Raw genomic sequence first — 23,472 nt, forward strand, 5'->3', positions numbered from 1 at the left:
TGATTCGGGTGGAATGCAAAAACCACCTTTGGCAGGAACTGCTGACGAGTCTTGAGCTCAGCTCTATCCGCATGAAAGACCATGTAGGGAATCAAGGACTACGCACCCAGTTACGAAACACGCCTAGCGGAAGCAAAGACCAAGAGCATTACAGTCTTTCACGTAAGGTATTTTTCCTCAACAGACACCAGAGGCTCAAACCAAAAGGACGGTAGAAACTTCAGAACCACACTGAGATCCCAAGAAGCAGTGTGCGGCACAAAGGGAGGCTGTATGCGAAGGACACCCTGCAGAAACGTCTGTACTTCAGGCAAAGGAGCCAATATCTTCTGGAAGAAGATGGACAAGGCTGAGATCTGGACCTTTATGGAGCCCAACCAGCCTGTAGGAAGCACAAAAAGCGCCCCTGGTTGAAGACCTCAGACGGATACCTTCGGCTCTCATACCAGGAGACTTATAGTTTCCAGATATGGTGATAATGCGTCGGCGTGGCAGCCTTCCTGGCTTGAACCATGGTGGTAATGACCTTTTCAGGAATACCCTTCTTAGCTAAAATGTTCTGCTCCACCGCCATGCCGTCAAACAAAGCCACAGCAAGTCCGGGTAGAGGAACGACCCTTGCTGAAGGAGATACTCCCGTAGTGGAAGTGCCCAGGGGTCTTCTATGGCCAAGGCCGGAAGATCCGCATACCAGACTCTTCGAGGACTGTCGGGGGAAATATGAATTGCCTGTACTCCCTCTCTTCTGATTCTCTTTAGAAACCTGGTGAGCAACAGAATTGGAGGAAACAGGTACACTAGCCGGTAAGCCCACGGTGTTGTCAGCGCGTCCACTGCCAGAGTCCTGGAACAATAGCACGTAAAGCTTGTTATTGAGTCGAGAGGCCATCAGATCGATCTGCGGACATCCCCACAGATCCGTTAGCATCCGAAACACTTGCGGATGGAGACTCCACTCTCCTGGGTGGAGCTCGTTACGACTGAGGAAGTCCGCCTCCCAGTTGTCCACTCCTGGAATGAAAAGGCCAGACACCGATTTCGCATTCCGTCCTACCCAGAGAAGTATCTTTGATACCTCCCCGCATGCAGGCCCTGCTCTTCGTTCCTTCTTGTCAATTGACGTATGCCACTGCTGTGGCATTATCTGACTGAACTTGAATGGCTTGACCGTGGAGCAGATGAGCCCCCTACAGCAGAGCATTGTATATCGCACAGAGTTCCAGTATGTTTATCGGAAGGCAGGCCTCTAGGCTTGACCACCTGCCCTGTAACACTGCCCCCTGAGTAATAGTCCCCCAGCCCCGAAGGCTGGCATCTGTGGTCACGAGAATCCAATCCTGGATCTCAAAGCTCCGACCGCCAATATGTTGGATGGCTGCAACCACCACAGAAGAGAAACCCTGCCCTGTGGTGACCGACAAATTACCTGGTGCATCTACAGATACGAATCAGACCACTTCACCAGGGCCAACAGCATGACCACTTTCCATGTGAGATATTTTAACTCCACAGATTTAAGTGGTTCAAACCAATGTGACTTTTGGAACCCAAAACTACATTGAGATCCCAAAGTGCCACTGGAGGCACAAAAGGAGGCTGTATATGCAGTACCCCTTTTACAAACGTCTGAACTTCAGGGACTGAAGCTAGTTCTTTTTGGAAGAAAATTGACAGGGCCGAAATTTGAACCTTAATGGACCCCAATTTCAGGCCCATAGACACTCCTGTTTGCAGGAAATGTAGGAATCGACCCAGTTGAATTTCCTCCGTCGGGCCTTACCGGCCTCGCACCACGCAACATATTTTCGCCAATTGCGGTGATAATGTTTTTGCGGTTACATCCTTCCTGGCTTTGATCAGGATAGGGATGACTTCATCCGGAATGCCTTTTTTTCCTTCAGGATCCGGCGTTCAACCGCCATGCCGTCAAACGCAGCCGCGGTAAGTCTTGGAACAGACAGGGTCCTTGCTGGAGCAGGTCCCTTCTTAGAGGTAGAGGCCACAGATCCTCCGTGAGCATCTCTTGAAGTTCCGGTTACCAAGTCCTTCTTGGCCAATCCGGAACCACGAATATAGTGCTTACTCCTCTCCATCTTATCAATCTCAGTACCTTGGGTATGAGAGGCAGAGGAGGGAACACATACCCTGACTGGTACACCCACGGTGTTACCAGAGCGTCTACAGCTATTGCCTGAGGGTCCCTGGACCTGGCGCAATACCTGTCGAGTTTTTAAATCATGTGGAAGACTTCTGGGTGAAGTCCCCACTCTCCCGGGTGGAGGTCGTGTCTGCTGAGGAAGTCTGCTTCCCAGTTGTCCACTCCCGGAATGAATACTGCTGACAGTGCTATCACATGATTTTCCGCCCAGCGAAGAATCCTTGCAGCTTCTGCCATTGCCATCCTGCTTCTTGTGCCACCCTGTCTGTTTACGTGGGTGACTGCCGTGATGTTGTCCGACTGGATCAACACCGGCTGACCTTGAAGCAGAGGTCTTGCTAAGCTTAGAGCATTGTAAATGTCCCTTAGCTTCAGGATATTTATGTGAAGTGATGTCTCCAGGCTTGACCATAAGCCCTGGATATTCCTTCCCTGTGTGACTGCTCCCCAGCCTCGCAGGCTGGCATCCGTGGTCACCAGGACCCAGTCCTGAATGCCGAATCTGCGGCCCTCTAGAAGATGAGCACTCTGCAACCACCACAGGAGGGACACCCTTGTCCTTGGTGACAGGGTTATCAGCTGATGCATCTGAAGATGCGACCCGGACCATTTGTCCAGCAGGTCCCACTGGAAAGTTCTTGCGTGGAATCTGCCGAATGGGATTGCTTCGTAGGAAGCCACCATTTTACCCAGAACCCTTGTGCATTGATGCACTGAGACTTGGCTCAGTTTTAGGAGGTTCCTGACTAGCTCGGATAACTCCCTGGCTTTCTCCTCCGGGAGAAACACCTTTTTCTGGACTGGGTCCAGGATCATCCCTAGGAACAGAAGACAAGTCGTCGGAACCAGCTGCGATTTTAGAATATTGAGAATCCAATCGTGCTGCCGCAACACTACCTGAGATAGTGCTACACCGACCTCCAACTGTTCCCTGGATCTTACCCTTATCAGGGAATTGTCCAAGTAAGGGATAACTAAAATTCCCTTCCTTCGAAGGAATATCATCATTTCGGCCATTACCTTGGTAAAGACCCGGGGTGCCGTGGACCATCCATACGGCAGCGTCTGAACTGATAGTGACAGTTCTGTACCATAAACCTGAGGTACCCTTGGTGAGAAGGGTAAATTTTGACATGAAGGTAAGCATCCTTGATGTCCCGAGACATCATGTAGTCCCCTTCTTCCAGGTTCGCAATCACTGCTCTGAGTGACTCAATCTTGAATTTGAACCTCTGTATGTAAGTGTTCAAAGATTTTAGATTTAGAATCGGTCTCACCGAGCCGTCCGGCTTCGGTACCACAACAGTGTGGAATAATACCCCGTTCCCTGTTGGAGGAGGGGTATCTTGATTATCACCTGCTGGGAATACAGCTTGTGAATGGCTTCCAAAACTGTCTCCCTGTCAGAAGGAGACATCGGTAAAGCCGACTTTAGGAAACGGCGAGGGGGAGACGTCTCGAATTCTAATTTGTACCCCTGAGATATCACCTGAAGGATCCAGGGGTCTACTTGCGAGTGAGCCCACTGCGCGCTGAAATTCATTGAGACGGGCCCCCCACCGTGCCTGATTCTGCTTGTAAAGCCCCAGCGTATACTGAGGGCTTGGCAGAGGCGGGAGAGGGTTTCTGTTCCTGGGAACTGGCTGATTTCTGCAGCCTTTTTCCTCTCCCTCTGTCACGGGGCAGAAATGAGGAACCTTTTGCCCGCTTGTCCACGAAAAGACTGCGCCTGATAATACGGCGTCTTCTCATGTTGAGAGGCGACCTGGGGTACAAACGTGGATTTCCCAGCTGTTGCCGTGGCCACCAGGTCTGAAAGACCGACCCCAAATAACTCCTCCCCTTAATAAGGCAATACTTCCAAATGCCGTTTGGAATACGCATCACCTGACCACTGACGTGTCCATAACCCTCTACTGGTAGAAATGGACAACGCACTTAGACTTGATGCCAGTCGGCAAATATTCCGCTGTGCATCACGCATATATAGAAATGCATCTTTTAAATGCTCTATAGGCAAAAATATACTGTCCCTATCTAGGGTATCAATATTTTCAGTCAGGGAATCCGACCACGCCAACCCAGCACTGCCCATCCAGGCTGAGGCGATTGCTGGTCGCAGTATAACACCAGTATGTGTGTAAATACATTTTAGGATACCCTCCTGCTTTCTATCAGCAGGATCCTTAAGGGCGGCCATCTCAGGAGAGGGTAGAGCCCTTACAAGCGTGTGAGCGCTTTATCCACCCTAGGGGGTGTTTCCCAACGCACCCTAACCTCTGGCGGGAAAGGATATAATGCCAATAACATTTTAGAAATTATCAGTTGTTATCGGGGGAAACCCACGCATCATCACACACCTCATTTAATTTCTCAGATTCAGGAAAACTACAGGTAGTTTTTCCTCACCGAACATAATACCCCTTTTTGGTGGTACTCGTATTATCAGAAATGTGTAAAACATTTTTCATTGCCTCAATCATGTAACGTGTGGCCCTACTGGAAGTCACATTTGTCTCTTCACCGTCGACACTGGAGTCAGTATCCGTGTCGGCGTCTATATCTGCCATCTGAGGTAACGGGCGCTTTAGAGCCCCTGACGGCTTATGAGACGTCTGGACAGGCACAAGCTGAGTAGCCGGCTGTCTCATGTCAACCACTGTCTTTTATACAGAGCTGACACTGTCACGTAATTTCTTCCAACAATTCATCCACTCAGGTGTCGACCCCCTAGGGGGTGACATCACTATTACAGGCAATCTGCTCCGTCTCCACATCATTTTTCTCCTCATACATGTCGACACAAAAGTACCGACATACAGCACACACACAGGGAATGCTCTGATAGAGGACAGGACCCCACTAGCCCTTTGGGGAGACAGAGGGAGAGTTTGCCAGCACACACCAGAGCGCTATATATATACAGGGATAACCTTATATAAGTGTTTTTCCCCTTATAGCTGCTGTATAGTTAATACTGCGCCTAATTAGTGCCCCCCTCTCTTTATTAACCCTTTCTGTAGTGTAGTGACTGCAGGGGAGAGCCAGGGAGCTTCCCTCCAACGGAGCTGTGAGGGAAAATGGCGCCAGTGTGCTGAGGAGATAAGGTCGCCGATAAGGGGGCGGAGCCTATCTCCCGTTTTTCTATGTATTCTGGCAGGGGTTAAATGCATCCATATAGCCCAGGAGCTATATGTGATGCATTTTTTTGCCATCCAAGGTGTTTTTATTGCGTCTCAGGGCGCCCCCCCCCCAGCGCCCTGCACCCTCAGTGACCGGAGTGTGAAGTGTGCTGAGAGCAATGGCGCACAGCTGCAGTGCTGTGCGCTACCTTGTTGAAGACAGGACGTCTTCTGCCGCCGATTTTCCGGACCTCTTCTGCCTTCTGGCTCTGTAAGGGGGCCGGCGGCGCGGCTCTGGGACCCATCCAAGCTGGGCCTGTGATCGTCCCTCTGGAGCTAATGTCCAGTAGCCTAAGAAGCCCAATCCACTCTGCACGCAGGTGAGTTCGCTTCTTCTCCCCTTAGTCCCTCGATGCAGTGAGCCTGTTGCCAGCAGGTCTCACTGAAAATAAAAAACCTAAACTAAAACTTTCACTAAGAAGCTCAGGAGAGCCCCTAGTGTGCACCCTTCTCGTTCGGGCACAAAGATCTAACTGAGGCTTGGAGGAGGGTCATAGGGGGAGGAGCCAGTGCACACCAGATAGTCCTAAAGCTTTCTTTAGATGTGCCCAGTCTCCTGCGGAGCCGCTATTCCCCATGGTCCTTACGGAGTCCCCAGCATCCACTTAGGACGTTAGAGAAACAATGGTAATGCTTAGACGTTACCCCCTTCCATAGTCGGGATGACCTTGTCAGGAATCCCTATCCTGGTTAGAATCAGCCGTTCAACTTCCATGCCGTCAAACGTAGCCGTGGTAAGTCCTGATAGACGAATGGGCCCTGTTGCAGAAGATCCTCTCGAAAAGGCAGAGGCCACGGATCTTCGATTAGCATCTCGAGAAGATCCGCACACCAGGCCCTTCGCGTCCAGTCCAGAGTAATGAGAATTGCTTGAACTCTTTCCTTTTTACTCTTTTGAGAACTCTTGGGATCAGAGGAATGGTAGGAAACGCATACACCAGCTGGTACACCCACGGAGTTGTCAGGGCATTGACCGCTACAGCTTGCAGGTCCCTTGACCTGGAACAATACCGCTTGAGCTTCTTGTTGAGTCGAGAGGCCATCACGTCAATTTGTGGCTAACTCCACAGACGTGTCAACCACTACAGCACCTTCGGGTGGAGGCCCCATTCCCCCAGGTGCAGGTCGTGTCTGCTAAGGAAGTCTGCTTCCCAGTTGTCTACTCCCGAAATGAAGATCGCCAACAATACCACGGCGTGTTTTTCCGCCCAGATAAGAATTCTTGACACCTCTGACAATGTGGCCCTGCTTTTCGTTCCGCCCTGCCAGTTGATGCAAGACACTGTTGTCACATTGTCCGACGGAACTTGAGTGGCCTGATTCTGCAGAAGAGATGAGGCCTGTAGAAGGGCGTTGTAGATAGCCCTGAGTTCCAGGATGTTAATCGGAAGGAAGAATTCCTGACCAACTTCCTTGGAACTGTACCCCAACCTCTGAGGCTTGCACCTGGTTAGCAAAATCCAATTCTGGATCCCAAACCTTCAACCCTCCACTAGGTGAGAAGTTTGTAGCCACCACAGGAGGGAGATGCTGGCTTTCGGCGACAGACAAATCCGCCGATGCATGTGAAGATGCGATCCGGACCATTTGTCCAACAGATCCAGCTGGAAGGCCCTCGCGTGAAACCTCACGTACTGAAATGCTTCGTAAGAAGCCACCATTTTCCACAGAAGGCGGATGCACAGATGTACGGAGATTCGGGTCAGCTTCAAGACAGCCCGAACCATCGACTGGATCACCATTGCTTTTTCCAAGGGAAGGAACACTCTGAGACTCTGTGTCCAGTGTCATTCCCAGGAAATTAAGCTTGTGTTGTTCTAGGCGAGATTTTGGTAGGTTCAGAATCCACCCATGATCTAAACTGAGTCTGGTAGGAGGGGCATAGATGGAGCAAGCAAGCACACGTTATCAAACTTCTATAGTGACCATGATTCCAAGTGGATCCGTCTACTAAATGGATTTCCAGTATCCCCTAGGACATGAGAAAATTATAATAACATTATTACATATAGAGCGTGGCAGAACATAACTGGGAGCCCCAAGCAGGCAGCTATACACCTCCAGAACCTACTAAACACAGGGTCAGAACTCCAGAGGGAAAACAGAGGACCCCTCAGAGAACTTAACCGAGCAAAACAATGTCAAAAGCAGTTTAAAAAAAAAAAAAAAACACACAGACAAGCAACTTGTATGCCTCTAGGAATATATGAGTTTCAAGCATAAATTAAAAAAAACCCACACCAATGTATTGTGGAGTAATGCGACCTATTTTATAATATAAACAGGATTTTCAAATATGCAAATAGAAGTGTGAAGAAATTGCTATGGTAAATATATAGTTATATAACTGTTGGAAGTACTTACGTATAAGAGGAAAGGCTACTGTCATAGGTTGATACAACACCATAATTTTCTTCATTGTAGCGAAACATTTCATTGGGATCCCAACCATTAGACTAGAGACAGAACAACATGGTCAATAACAGAAAACCAAAATCCAAGAAACTAACTTTTGAATAATGTACTATTCCCCCTAAATCGTAAGAGGTCTTAATAACCCAAGTACACATTATGTGAAGCTTAATAAGCAATAGCCAAAATCAAAAGAAGAATTTGTGCAAATGCCTTCGTAAAGAAGACCTTAAATTGTTACGTTTTGGACTAATGAGTGAAGCAGGACATTTACTTACTACATCTGTATCTAACGACTCTAGCTCCTCGCTGTTAGTAGATAAGCTGCTACTAACGATGCATTCGCCCCCATCCCATGGTTCCAGGTCTTTCTCCTTGTGCTCACCGTTCACTTTAGACGATATACCAGAGTCAGTGAATCCATCTGAAAGGGTATAATCACAATTAACAGATTATACAGGTGATATGGTCAATCTAAACTAAATTGGCCAGAAAAGCAGAGCCAATCAGAAGACATGTAGATCTGATTGGCCAATGACCACACCGGCACATTGGGTTCTCACAAAATTAACCAGTGTGTTCTTTCAACTGTATGGTTGGGTACATATAAAGTAAACTCCAACAGGACATAGTTTTTATTTAAATAAACACAGCTTCAATATTAAACACTTAACTGAAACTGTCGCATCCCATGCCAGATAGGTTCTCTGGCTTGGTCGAATCCCATGCAACCATGCCCTGCTTCTGCGTCATCTGCCTTTTACATAGGAATTCAGTTCTGCATAAATGCAGAATTGATTTCATGCCGTTTGCCATTCCCCCAGGCAGTGATGTAGCTGGTCTGTGACAGCCAATATCACTACCAAAGCTGAGCACACAGTAATCTGGAATGCATGTGGTGGAAAGCAAAGTAAAATTGTGTGTAAAGAAAGGAACTTTGCAATTGGACCTTTGTGGGAGATCAATAGTTAAAGTGGGAGGGAGGTATGGTTAATGCCCAAATAAAATTTGCTGTCACAGCGGTGGGGTGGACCCTAGGATCTATTACTATGGGATAGGTGAGGGGTTAAAACCACCTCCCCAATAATCAGGGAGTGAAATCTTCTCCATTTTCAGAAATTTTTATCCTTCATGCAACTTACTTTCTTTGGTTTCATAGCTCTACCTTTGGCCATACATACTGTAATCCAGTCCAAAATACATGGCATCAACCTGGACATGAGCCATGCCAGGGTGACAGTTGTAGGGGTCAGTTCAATTAGCTGTGAAGGGTGCAAATGTGCTGTTGCCGTGCCGTTTTAACACCGGCAACAGCCCCTAATCTTATACCTTTGCGGGCTGGTTTCAGCCCTAACTCACATAAAACTGCTCGGAGCCCTATGGGGTGGCGAGCACTTTTGTGCGAGTTTGGGCAGCCATAATGTGCACCTGCTGCAGCGATGACTCGCACCCGCAAGATCATTGCAGCTAATTGGATTGACCCCTAAAGTGTTATTAGGGCTCAATTAGTCAGGCGATACCTGTAAAATACAGGCCAATAGATGTTCTCTCCATAACAAGTTTATCAGCATATTAGATAATGATTATTCTGATAGGACCCTTTGCTAGCATTGCAGTCTTTTTGGGCTGCACACTGGGATATTGGACCTGTAAGATTAGCTATGCGCTCTAGATACAATTTTATTTTCACTGATCACTAGTACCTCACAATAAAAAAAAGAAAATCAGTGCTGCCACTAGGCCCTAACAATAGGAGAATATATAAATATACATGAGACACTACAAGTAAAACATGTTTTAACTTAGACATATCAAATATAACTAAACACCAATTACCTCTTTTTGCATAATTGACATCCATGTCTTTAAATTGCGCCACAACAAAATCGGAAGACTTGAATAATATACTATCCACAATGTCTTCACGCTTTGGCCCCCCAGTAGAGTCTTTATTTTTCTTATGAGCTGCATCAAGCACTAAGTCACACTGCAAAACAAAAATTAAGTCAAATGGAGGATGTTACAGGAAACATTGGGGGGGAATTCAAAATGTTTGAAAAGTGGGTTGGGTGTCTGTTTTTTCTTGTCTAATAGACCGGGGGGAAAAACAGACACCCAACTGACTTTTCAAACAATTGAATATCCCCCATTGTGTCTAGATAGATATCAATAAACAAGGAACATACCAACGCCCCTCCCGAACCTCCAAACTATTATCCTTTATTTATATGCCGCCACAAGGGTTCCAGTCCCTTACCAAGGACATAAAAGAGCAAAACAAACATCGTATTAAACATTGCTACATCAGCAATCACACTCAAAAAAGCAGGGCTGCAGTAACCAATGGTTAGGTACCCATTGTAGGGAGTATGGAGCAGATCTTAAGTAAAGGAGAAACACGAGAGAAAAGGCCCTAATAACAAGTTCTAAAGGGGAGGAGAAGACAGACAGGGTGACAGATGACTTAGGCAGTGTGGAAGGAGCATGGAGCAGTGGCTAAGGATTAGAGCTGTATAGCATTGATGATGAAATGTGCTCTCAAGACTATTTGAAGTCAGGGAGAGGGAGAAGTACGGGCAAGCTCTTGGAAGTGTGAGGAAGTAAATAATTGAACTTAGAGACGGCATGAATTTGTTGGGTGAGAGAGTAAAGGGAGAATAAGTCAAATTTAAACGGGAAAGGATGGGGTGAGAGGCTTGAATAGGGTTCTGAAAGTGAGCCAGTGTAGGGCTTTTAAGAGAGTGGAGGCAGACATAGTACATTTGGAGAGGAAAATTAACCAGGCAGCAGCATTACGGACAGACTGGAGCGGAGAGAGGTTGGAGTCTGGGAGGCCAGATAGGAGGAGGTTAAAAAGTAGTCCAATAGGTAAATAACAAGCAAGTGGATCAGGGTCTCAGTTACCTCCAGGGTGAGAAAAGGTCTGTTACTAGAAATATTTCTGAGATGGAAATGGCAGGACTGCAAAGGGTACTGAATGTGCGCTTTGAAGGAGAGTGAGGAGTCAAGAATAACTCCAAAGACCGCACACTTTGATGATGGTTGTTTGTCAATAAAAAAAAAATAGTGGGAGGTGAGGTTATGTAGGAAAGTCCCAAGATGATCAGCTCAGTATTAGACATGATAAATTTAAGAAAGCGCCAAGATATCCATGAATAAAGACAGAGTTGGAGATACGAGTGAGGAGAGATTATGAGAACAGGAGAAGTCCCAGAACAGAACCTTGGGGAATACCTACCATTTGTGGAAGAGGGGGGAGTGGTGTCATTAAAGAAGATGGAGAAAATAAGAATTACTCACCGGTAATTCTATTTCTCGTAGTCCGTAGTGGATGCTGGGAACTCCTTAAGGACCATGGGGAATAGTCTGCTTCGAAGCAAGAGCGCCAACCTTGTTGGCTGCATACAGAATAAACAGCGAGTCAGACTTTCTGACTCCCGCCGTTCTGGAAACATAAATTTTCAAAGCCCGGACTACGTCCAGCAACTTGGAATCCTCCAAGTCCCTAGTAGCCGCAGGCACCACAATAGGCTGGTTCAAATGAAACGATGATACCACCCTAGGGAGAAATTGGGACGAGTCCTCAATTCTGCCCTGTCCATATGGAAGATCAGATAAGGGCTTTTACATGACAAAACCGCCAATTCTGACACACGCCTAGCCGAAGCTAAGGCCAATAGCATGACCACTTTCCACGTGAGATACTTTAGCCCCACGGTCTTAAGTGGCTCAAACCAGTGGGATTTCAGGAAATCCAACACAACGTTAAGATCCCAAGGTGCCACAAAAGGAGGCTGAATATGCAGCACCCCCGGAACAACGTCTGAACTTCAGGCAGTGAAGCCAGTTCTTTTTGAGAGAAAATGGATAGGGCCGAAATCTTGGCCTTTATGGATCCTAATTTTAGGCCCATAGTCACTCCTGACTGTAGGAAGTGCAGGAATCGACCCCGCTGGAATTCCTCTGTAGGGCCTTCCCGGCCTCACACCAAGCAACCTATTTTCGCTATATACAGTGAAAAAGTCTTGCCGTCACGTCTTTCCTAGCCTTTATCAGCGTAGGAATAACTGCATCCGGAATGCCCTTTTCCGCTATCCGGCGTTCAACCGCCATGCCGTCAAATGCAGCCGCGGTAAGTCTTGGAACAGACAGGGCCCCTGTTGCAACATGTTCTGTCTGAGAGGGAGAAGCCCTGAGTCCTCAGAGCATTTCATGCAGCTTCGGGTACCGAGTCCTTCTTGGCCCATTCGGAGCAAAGAATATTGTTCACACTCCTCCTTTTATTACAATTCTCAGCCCTTAGGTATGAGAGGAAGAGGAGGGAATACATAGACCGACTGGAACACCCACAGTGTTACTAGTGCGACCACAGCTATCACCTGAGGGTCCCTTGACCCGGCTTAAAACCTTTTTTAGCTTTTTATTGAGGTGGGACGCCATCTAGACCACCTGAGGCAGTTCCCATCAATTTGCAAACTGCGTGAAGACTTCCTGATGAAGTCCCCACTTTCCCGGGTGGAGGTCGTGCCTGCTGAGGAAGTCTGCTTCCCAGTTGTCCACTCCCGGAATGAACACTGCTGACAGTGCGCTTACTTGATTCTCCGCCCAGCGAAGAATTCTGGTGGCTTCTACCCTCGCCACCCTGCTCCTTGTGCCGCCTTGGCGGTTTACATGAACCCCTGCGGTCTGACTGGATCAGAACCGGTTGGTCGCGAAGCAGGATCTCCGCTTGACTTAGGGCGTTGTATATGGCCCTTAGTTCCAGGATATTGATGTGAAGGCAAGTCTGTTGACTTGACCACAGACCTTGGAAATTTCTTCCCTGTGTAACTGCCCCCCACCCTCGGAGGCTTGCATCCGTGGTCACCAGGATCCAGTCCTGAATGCCGAATCTGCGGCCCTCGAGAAGGTGAGCACTCTGCAGCCACCACAGGAGAGACACCCTGGCCCTGGGGGATAAGGTGATTAACCGATGCATCTAAAGAGGTGATCCGGACCACTTGTCCAGTAATTCCCATTGGAAGGTCCTCGCATGGAACCTGCCTAAGGGGATGGCCTCGTATGATGCCACCATCCTTCCCAGGACTCGAGTGCAGTGATGCACTGACACCTGTTTTGGTTTTAATAGATTCCTGACCAGTGTCATGAGCTCCTGAGCTCTCTCTATCAGGAGATAAACCCTTTTCTGTTCTGTGTCTAGGATCGTGCCTAGGAGAGGCAGATGAGCTGTAGGAACCAACTGCGACTTTGGAATATATAGAATCCAGCCGTGTTGCCGTTACACTTCCAGAGAAAGTGATACGCTGTTCAGCAACTGCTCTCTTGATCTCGCTTGTATGAGGAGATCGTCTAAGTGCGTGATAATAGTGACACCTTGCTTCCGCAGGAGCACAATCATATCCGCCATTACCTTGGTTATGACAATCCCGTACCGCAATTCTGAGGTACGCCTAATGAGGTGGATAAATGGGGACATGAAGGTATGCATCCCTTATGACCCGATTCACGATAAAGTCTCCCTCTTTTTAGGCTTGCCCTGACCGCTCTTAGCGATTCCATCTTGAACTTGAACCTTCTCAGGTATATGTTCAGGGATTTTTAATTCAATATGGGTCTGACCGAACCGCCTGGTTTCGGGATTACAACATGGTCGAATAATAACACCCTCTTGTTGAAGGAGGGGACCCTTGACCACCACCTGTTAACTGCAATTCACAAATTGTATCATTAACACTGGCTCCCTCTCTTGGGGGCAAGCCCGCAGGGCCGTCGGTGAGGGGGCATCTATCTTCTCACAGTCCAGCTTGTATCCCTGAGACACAATATCTATTGCCCAGGGACCTAACAGGGAGTGAACCCACTTGTGGCTGAACTTACGAAGGCGTGTCCCCACCGGGCCTAGCTCCGCCTGTGGAGCCCCAGCGGCATAGGTGGATTTTTGTAGGGGCCGGGGAGGACTTCTGTTCCTGGGAACTAGCTGTGTTGATCCCGGCTCTGACAAGAAAGGACGCACCTCAGACTGTTTCTTTATTCGAAAGGCTGCATTTAATAATGTCGTGCTTTCTTAGGCTGTGCAGGAATAATAAGAATTTACTTACCGATAATTCTATTTCTCGGAGTCCGTAGTGGATGCTGGGGTTCCTGAAAGGACCATGGGGAATAGCGGCTCCGCAGGAGACAGGGCACAAAAAAGTAAAGCTTTACTAGGTCAGGTGGTGTGCACTGGCTCCTCCCCCTATGACCCTCCTCCAGACTCCAGTTAGGTACCGTGCCCGGACGAGCATACACAATAAGGGAGGCATTTTGAATCCCGGGTAAGACTCATACCAGCCACACCAATCACACCGTACAACTTGTGATCTAAACCCAGTTAACAGTATGACAACAGAAAGGGCCTCTTAAAGATGGCTCCTTAACAATAACCCGAATTAGTTAACAATAACTATGTACAAGTATTGCAGATAATCCGCACTTGGGATGGGCGCCCAGCATCCACTACGGACTCCGAGAAATAGAATTATCGGTAAGTAAATTCTTATTTTCTCTATCGTCCTAAGTGGATGCTGGGGTTCCTGAAAGGACCATGGGGATTATACCAAAGCTCCCAAACGGGCGGGAGAGTGCGGATGACTCTGCAGCACCGAATGAGAGAACTCCAGGTCCTCCTTTGCCAGGGTATCAAATTTGTAAAATTTTACAAACGTGTTCTCCCCCGACCACGTAGCTGCTCGGCAGAGTTGTAATGCCGAGACCCCTCGGGCAGCCGCCCAAGATGAGCCCACCTTCCTTGTGGAGTGGGCTTTTACAGTTTTAGGCTGTGGCAGGCCTGCCACAGAATGTGCAAGTTGAATTGTGTTACAAATCCAACGAGCAATCGACTGCTTAGAAGCAGGTGCGCCCAACTTGTTGGGTGCATACAATATAAACAGCGAGTCAGATTTTCTGACTCCAGCCGTCCTTGCAATGTATATTTTTAAGGCTCTGACAACGTCCAACAACTTGGAGTCCTCCAAGTCGCTAGTGGCCGCAGGCACCACAATAGGTTGGTTCAGATGAAATGCTGATACCACTTTAGGGAGAAAATGCGGACGAGTCCGCAGTTCTGCCCTATCCGAATGGAAGATTAGATAAGGACTTTTATAAGATAAAGCCGCCAATTCAGATACTCTCCTGGCAGAGGCCAGGGCTAGTAACATAGTCACTTTCAATGTGAGATATTTCAAATCCACCTTTTTCAATGGTTCAAACCAATGGGATTTGAGGAAATCTAAAACTACATTTAGATCCCACGGTGCCACCGGAGGCACCACAGGAGGCTGTATATGCAGTACTCCCTTGACAAAAGTCTGGACCTCAGGGACAGAGGCCAATTCTTTTTGGAAGAATATTGACAGGGCCGAAATTTGAACCTTAATGGATCCCAATTTGAGACCCATAGATAATCCTGATTGCAGGAAATGTAGGAAACGACCCAGTTGGAATTCCTCCGTCGGAACCCTCCGATCCTCGCACCACGCTACATATTTTCGCCAAATGCGGTGATAATGTTTCACGGTGACTTCCTTCCGTGCCTTAATCAAGGTAGGAATGACTTCTTCTGGAATGCCTTTCCCTTTTAGGATCTGGCGTTCAACCGCCATGCCGTCAAACGCAGCCGCGGTAAGTCTTGAAAAAGACAGGGACCCTGCTGTAGCAGGTCCCTTCTCAGAGGTAGAGGCCACGGTTCGTCCGTGAGCATCTCTTGAAGTTCCGGATACCAAGTCCTTCTCGGCCAATCCGGAACCACTAGTATTGTTCTTACTCTTCTTTGCCGTATGATCTTCAATACCTTTGGTATGAGCGGCAGAGGAGGAAACACATACACTGACTGGTACACCCAAGGAGTTACCAGTGCGTCCACAGCTATTGCCTGTGGATCTCTTGACCTGGCGCAATATTTGTCCAGTTTCTTGTTGAGGCGAGACGCCATCATGTCTACAATTGGTCTTTCCCAACGGTCTATTAACATGTTGAAGACTTCTGGATGTAGACCCCACTCTCCCGGATGAAGATCGTGTCTGCTGAGGAAGTCTGCTTCCCAGTTGTCCACGCCCGGGATGAACACTGCTGACAGTGCTATCACGTGATTCTCCGCCCAGCGAAGAATCTTGGCAGCTTCTGCCATTGCACTCCTGCTTCTTGTGCCGCCCTGCCTGTTTACATGGGCGACCGCCGTGATGTTGTCCGACTGAATCAACACCGGCTTTCCTTGCAGGAGAAGTTCCGCCTGGCTTAGAGCATTGTAGATTGCTCTTAGTTCCAGAATGTTTATGTGAAGAGACTTTTCCAGACTCGTCCATACTCCCTGGAAGTTTCTTCCTTGTGTGACTGCTCCCCAGCCTCTCAGGCTGGCGTCCGTGGTCACCAGGATCCAATCCTGAATGCCGAATCTGCGGCCTTCTAATAGGTGAGCCTTCTGCAACCACCACAGAAGTGACACCCTTGTCTTTGGTGACAGGGTTATTCGCAGGTGCATCTGCAGATGCGACCCTGACCATTTGTCCAACAGATCCCTTTGGAATATTCTTGCATGGAATCTGCCGAATGGAATTGCTTCGTAAGAAGCCACCATTTTTCCCAGGACTCTTGTGCATTGATGTACTGACACTTTTCCTGGTTTTAGGAGGTTCCTGACCAGATCGGATAACTCCTTGGCTTTTTCCTCTGGAAGGAAAACCTTTTTCTGAACCGTGTCCAGAATCATTCCTAGGAACAGCAGACGAGTTGTCGGGATTAAATGGGATTTTGGAATATTCAGAATCCACCCGTGTTGTCTTAGCACCTCTTGAGATAGTGCTAAAGCTGTCTCCAGCTGTTCTCTGGACCTTGCCCTTATTAGGAGATCGTCCAAGTATGGGATAACTAATACGCCTTTTCTTCGAAGAAGAATCATCATCTCGGCCATTACCTTGGTAAAGACCCGAGGCGCCGTGGACAATCCGAACGGCAGCGTCTGAAACTGATAGTGACAGTTTTGAACAATGAACCTGAGGTACCCCTGGTGTGCGGGGTAAATCGGAACGTGTAGATACGCATCCTTGATGTCCAAGGATACCATAAAGTCCCCTTCTTCCAGGTTCGCTATCACTGCTCTGAGTGACTCCATCTTGAACTTGAACTTTTTTATGTAGAGGTTCAAGGACTTCAGATTTAGAATAGGCCTTACCGAGCCATCCGGCTTCGGTACCACAAATAGAGTGGAATAATACCCCTTTCCTTGTTGTAATAGGGGTACTTTGACTATCACCTGCTGAGCGTACAGCTTGTGAATGGCTTCCAACACCCTCTCCCTTTCGGAAGAGACGGTTGGTAAGGCAGACTTCAGGAAACGATGAGGAGGATCCGTCTCTAATTCCAACCTGTACCCCTGAGATATTATCTGCAGGATCCAGGGGTCTACCTGCGAGTGAGCCCACTGCGCGCTGTAATTTTTGAGACGGCCCCCCACTGTCCCCGAGTCCGCTTGAGAGGCCCCAGCGTCATGCTGAGGTTTTTGCAGGAGCCGGGGAGGGCTTCTGTTCCTGGGAAGGAGCTGCCTGTTGGTGTCTCTTCCCTCTTCCTCTGCCTCGTGGCAGGTACGACAAGCCCTTTGCTCTCTTATTTTTGTAGGAGCGAAAAGGCTGCGGTTGAAAGGTCGGTGCCTTTCTCTGTTGGGGAGTGACTTGAGGTAAAAAAGTGGATTTCCCGGCAGTAGCCGTGGCCACCAAGTCTGATAGACCAACTCCAAATAACTCCTCCCCTTTATACGGCAAAACCTCCATGTGACGTTTTGAATCCGCATCGCCTGTCCACTGTCGTGTCCATAAGGCTCTTCTGGCTGAAATGGACATAGCACTCACCCGAGATGCCAGTGTGCAAATATCCCTCTGTGCATCACGCATATAGATAAATGCATCCTTTATTTGTTCTAACGACAGTAAAACATTGTCCCTATCTAGGGTATCAATATTTTCAATCAGGGATTCTGACCAAACTACTCCAGCACTGCACATCCAGGCAGTTGCTATAGCTGGTCGTAGTATAACACCTGCATGTGTGTATATATTCTTTTGAATAACTTCCATCTTTCTATCTGATGGATCCTTAAGTGCGGCCGTCTCAGGAGAGGGTAACGCCACTTGTTTGGATAAGCGTGTGAGCGCCTTGTCCACCTTAGGGGGTGTTTCCCAGCGCGCCCTAACCTCTGGCGGGAAAGGGTATAATGCCAATAACTTTTTTGAAATTATCAACTTTTTATCAGGAGCAACCCACGCTTCATCACACACGTCATTTAATTCTTCTGATTCAGGAAAAACTGTTTGTAGTTTTTTTTTCACACCATACATAATACCCTGTTTTACGGTATCTGTAGTATCAGCTAAATGTAACGTCTCCTTCATTGCCAAAATCATATAACGTGTGGCCCTACTGGAAAATACGTTTGAATTTCTACCGTCGTCACTGGAATCAGTGCCCGTGTCTGGGTCTGTGTCGACCGACTGAGGCAAAGGGCGTTTTACAGCCCCTGACGGTGTTTGAGGCGCCTGGACAGGCATTAATTGATTGTCCGGCCGCCTCATGTCCTCAACTGACTGTTTAAGGGAAGATAAACCATCACGTAATTCCACAAATAAAGGCATCCATTCTGGTGTCGACCCCCTGGGGGGTGACATCTGCATATTTGGCAATTGCTCCGCCTCCACACCAATATCGTCCTCATACATGTCGACACCACGTACCGACACACACCGCAAACTCACAGGGAATGCTCTAATGAAGACAGGACCCACTAGCCCTTTTGGGGAGACAGAGGGAGAGTCTGCCAGCACACACCACAAAGCGCTATATATACAAGGGATATCCTTATATTAAGTGCTCCCTTATAGCTGCTTTAATATATATATATATAGCCATTAATGTGCCCCCCCTCTCTGTTTTACCCTGTTTCTGTAGTGCAGTGCAGGGGAGAGACCTGGGAGCCGTTCTGACCAGCGGAGCTGTGACAGAAAATGGCGCCGTGTGCTGAGGAGATAGGCCCCGCCCCTTTTTCGGCGGGTTCTTCTCCCGCTATTTTTCCAGTCAGGCAGGGGTTAAATATCTCCATATAGCCCCTATGGGCTATATGTGAGGTATTTTTAGCCTTGTATAAGGTTTATATTTGCCTCTCAGAGCGCCCCCCCCCAGCGCTCTGCACCCTCAGTGACTGCCCAGTGAAGTGTGCTGAGAGGAAAATGGCGCACAGCTGCAGTGCTGTGCGCTACCTTATGAAGACTGAGGAGTCTTCAGCCGCCGGTTTCCGGACCTCTTCACGCTTCAGCATCTGCAAGGGGGTCGGCGGCGCGGCTCCGGGACCGGACTCCACGGCTGGGCCTGTGTTCGATCCCTCTGGAGCTAATGGTGTCCAGTAGCCAAGCAGCAAATCCACTCTGCATGCAGGTGAGTTTACTACTTTCCCCCTAAGTCCCACGTTGCAGTGATCCTGTTGCCAGCAGGACTCACTGTAAAGAAAAAAACCTAAACTAAACTTTCTCTAAGCAGCTCTTTAGGAGAGCCACCTAGATTGCACCCTTCTCGTTCGGGCACAAAATCTAACTGGAGTCTGGAGGAGGGTCATAGGGGGAGGAGCCAGTGCACACCACCTGACCTAGTAAAGCTTTACTTTTTTGTGCCCTGTCTCCTGCGGAGCCGCTATTCCCCATGGTCCTTTCAGGAACCCCAGCATCCACTTAGGACGATAGAGAAATAAAGGCAAACTAGCAGAATTACCAGCTATAGCTGTGGAGACCAGGCCCGAGAACCCTTCTCCACACAATCCTCAGCCTTCCATATGCCTCTTAAGTCAGCATCATCTGTCCAATGCATATTCTACAGGACACGTCAAGCAGAGATCGACATAGCTTTGACTCTAGGACCCAGTATACTCATGTCTCTTTGGGCATGCTTTATAACTATATATCTATCACTTAAGACAGCATCTTTAATATATTTACTAGGGTCTCAATCTCTGCTGATAAGGTACCTGTCCACGCTGCCACAGCGCTATAAACCCATGCCGACACAAACGCCGGTCTGGGTAGTATACTAGAATGTGCACGCTATCTGCAGGATCCCTGAGAATAGCAAGTGCTACCGTCTGTGCAAACAGGACACCCTAGGGGAAGATTCTCAACACATCCTGGCCCTAGTGGGGAAAGGATACAGCCTGAGAATTCTCTTGTGGGAAGCTGCCGTCTCTTGTCTGGAGATTCCCGCTCTTTTTCCTCATGAGAGGAGGGAAATTTATCTCAGCATTCTTCCCCTTAAACATGTGTACTCTCGTGTCAGGGACAGATGAGTCAGTGATATGCAAATCATCTTTTATTTCAATATCATATATTGAATACCTTCTAGCCATCTTGGCTGTAACTTTGCATTATCGTAGTCGACAGTGGAGTTAAACTCTGTGTCGATACCAGTGTTTGTTATTTTGGATAGTGAGCATTGTGAGACTCTGAAGGTCTCTGACACATAGGGACAGACATGGGTAGATTTCCTAAAACACAGTAGTACTAAAAGTACTCATACAGCGCTAAAAATAAATCTATGCAGACAGGTGGAAAGGATCAATCAACAATTTAATAAAAAATGAAAAATAAAAAATAGGTATAATAATGTCTAGATGACAATTAATAAGCACCAATGCACATAGAGAACAGTTAAAAGGCCATGGCTCGTTTAAAAAGCCAAATGGAATCAGCAACTGGACAGGAATTTTCTAATATCCAGTGGTTGGTGGACCTCAATTTTCCTTTAACCATAAAAGATGTACGTCTCTCCACAAATAGTTACCAATCCTGGAGGTACAAATGCAGGCTTCCCTGATGATATCTCAGCAAATGAAGATATAAGCACATCAGTTGAAGGGAAATGGGTTAGTCCTCCATTAGCAGTAGGATGGTTGTGGAGGAATGGTTCCAAGCTTCTTTAAAGGTCCACCGTCCAAATGATCCTGGATGATATGTGTCCCAGTGTCCAGCAAGTAGGTCCTTACGCATTTCGCTGTCTTCAGGGGACAGCTTTATCAAAGGTAAGTGCTCTCTGTAAAAATCATCCCTTATATAGGGCATAAATTGGTTAATCCAGATCACCTGTCTGCAGTACCAATTACATATACATTTATTCAAAATATAATTTAAAAACCTAATTCTAATAAAGGAGGCAAACCTATTATTAACCCTTATTTTTAATATTAAAAACGAGTGTTTATAACAATATTTCAATGTGCAATACCATTTATTCTAAACTGAATATCTGTACCATACAATCAAGGAGGATAGATATATATAACAATCCACTGGACTTCACTGTCCTCATTTCTATTTGTGCTCTAGTGACTGCACATTGTGCGGTCACGTGAGATAGCTGTCATACATCACGTTACCCGCACTGCCAATCGGACTATAATAGACAATTAGAACCCTGGTGGCCATGTGACTCAGGATTACCCACTCTCAGCGTTCCGATCACATGGGACCGGTGTCATACATCACATGACCCAAACTACCAATCAGCGCTGAATAGACAGTTATGACCATCATGGTCACGTGACTCGTAGTGGACCAATCGCGGCCCTTTCACTCCACAATGAATAGACTAAGGGCACCCGACCTGAAGCCGCGATCACGTGACTCGGTCACATGCTCCGTAGTCAATCGATTGGTTAACTTGCGGCCGTATTCATTGGACATGCGACTCTGCAAAAACTCATTCTTATTGGTCATTTCATCTTATCTATACATAATGTTCTATCCAGCTGTCATCATCGTTACTATGTTTGACTATACTTATAGTGCACACACGCAGTGGATAAAAGGAATATCACCAGAGAGTTGATTCCCTAGATCAAGATAAATAATGTTTCAATTGACTACTATTTACCACATATTTATCGAATCCTAATGTGGTCATCATAATTTATAAACGTAGTCTTGTAATATACAGTTTCGATTAATAAGATTAAATTCATCACAATTCCATAATTAATAAATTTTCACAGATATAGAACACTGAATAAATGGATAATACTGAACCTGATGGTCATATTTTATTCCTATATCAATACCATTTATAATATTTAATCAATATCACTATCCTCCTTGATTGTATGGTACAGATATTCAGTTTAGAATATATGGTATTACACATTGAAATATTGTTATAAACACTCGTTTTTAATATTAAAAATAAGGGTTAATAATAGGTTTGCCTCCTTTATTAGAATTAGGTTTTTAAATCATATTTTGAATAAATTTATATGTAATTGGTACTGCAGACAGGTGATGTGGATTAACCAATTTATGCCCTATATAAGGGATGATTTTTACAGAGAGCACTTACCTTTGATAAAGCTGCCCCCTGAAGACAGCGAAACGCGTAAGGACCTACTTGCTGGACACTGGGACACATATCATCCAGGATCATTTGGACGGTGGACCTTTAAAGAAGCTTGGAACCATTCCTCCACAACCATCCTACTGCTAATGGAGGACTAACCCATTTCCCTTCAACTGATGTGCTTATATCTTCATTTGCTGAGATATCATCAGGGAAGCCTGCATTTGTACCTCCAGGATTGGTAACTATTTGTGGAGAGACGTACATCTTTTATGGTTAAAGGAAAATTGAGGTCCACCAACCACTGGATATTAGAAAATTCCTGTCCTGTTGCCGATTCCATTTGTCTTTTTAAACGAGCCATGGCCTTTTAACTGTTCTCTATGTGCATTGGTGCTTATTAATTGTCATCTAGACATTATTATACCTATTTTTTATTTTTTATTAAATTGTTGATTGATCCTTTCCACCTGTCTGCATAGATTTATTTTTAGCGCTGTATGAGTACTTTTAGTACTATTGTGTTTTGTGTATAGTTTGGAGTGACTGTCCAAGGTTTTACAGCTGCTTAGGAGAACCAGCCCTATCAAGCGCGTGGTACACCCACTCTTTTGAGTGAGGAGAGGTTTATTGGGTAGATTTCCTGTCTGTTCCCTAACCATTTGTGCAATAAATTCACCTTAGCACTTACACATATCCAAACCGGTGTCAGCGTTGTCGACGGAGAAACCCTCTCACATACATATCCGCTCTATCACCTCCTTAGAGGAGCCTTTTACCTCAGACATGTCGACACACCACACACCGACACACCACACACACAGGGGATGCTCTATTTGAAGACAGTTCCCCCACAAGGCCCTTTGGAGAGACAGAGAGAGAGTATGCCAGAACACACCCCAGCGCTATATAACCCAGGGATTACACTACAAATCAGTGTTTACCCAGTAGCTGCTGTATACACAATTTTTGCGCCTAAATTTATGTGTCCCCCCCCCCTCTCTTTTCACCCTTTGTGTACCAGGATACTGCAGGGGAGAGCCTGGGGAGCTTCCTTCCAGCGGAGCTGTGAAGAGAAAATGGCGCTGGTGTGCTGAGGAAGAAGGCCCCGCCCCCTCAGCGGCGGGCTTCTGTCCTGTTTCTGACTAAAAATGGCGGGGGTTTTACACATATACAGTCACAGACTGTATTATGTGTATTTTTATGCCAAAGGTATTTTTATTGCTGCCCAGGGCGCCCCCCCCCCCCCCCCCCAGCGCCCTGCACCCTAAAGTGACCGGAGTGTGTGGCGTGCTGTGGGAGCAATGGCGCACAGCTGCGGTGCTGTGC

General features: G+C 47.1%; 1 protein-coding gene across 10 annotated transcripts in view; it reads right to left on the reverse strand.

Annotated features, from left to right (window-relative positions):
• ATXN2 (ataxin 2) overlaps positions 1–23,472 on the reverse strand; it is a 381,295-nt gene that overhangs the window by 192,250 nt on the left and 165,573 nt on the right. For all 10 annotated transcript variants that reach the window (XM_063964383.1, XM_063964388.1, XM_063964386.1 and 7 more), the window contains 3 exons: positions 9,589–9,739; positions 8,031–8,176; positions 7,705–7,796 (listed from right to left, as the gene is read on the reverse strand). In XM_063964383.1, the coding sequence (XP_063820453.1) occupies positions 7,705–7,796; positions 8,031–8,176; positions 9,589–9,739 (389 nt within the window). The remainder of the gene's footprint in view (positions 1–7,704; positions 7,797–8,030; positions 8,177–9,588; positions 9,740–23,472) is intronic.

This window comes from Pseudophryne corroboree, chromosome 1 (genome assembly GCF_028390025.1).
Source record: "Pseudophryne corroboree isolate aPseCor3 chromosome 1, aPseCor3.hap2, whole genome shotgun sequence".
Classification (NCBI taxonomy): domain Eukaryota; kingdom Metazoa; phylum Chordata; class Amphibia; order Anura; family Myobatrachidae; genus Pseudophryne; species Pseudophryne corroboree.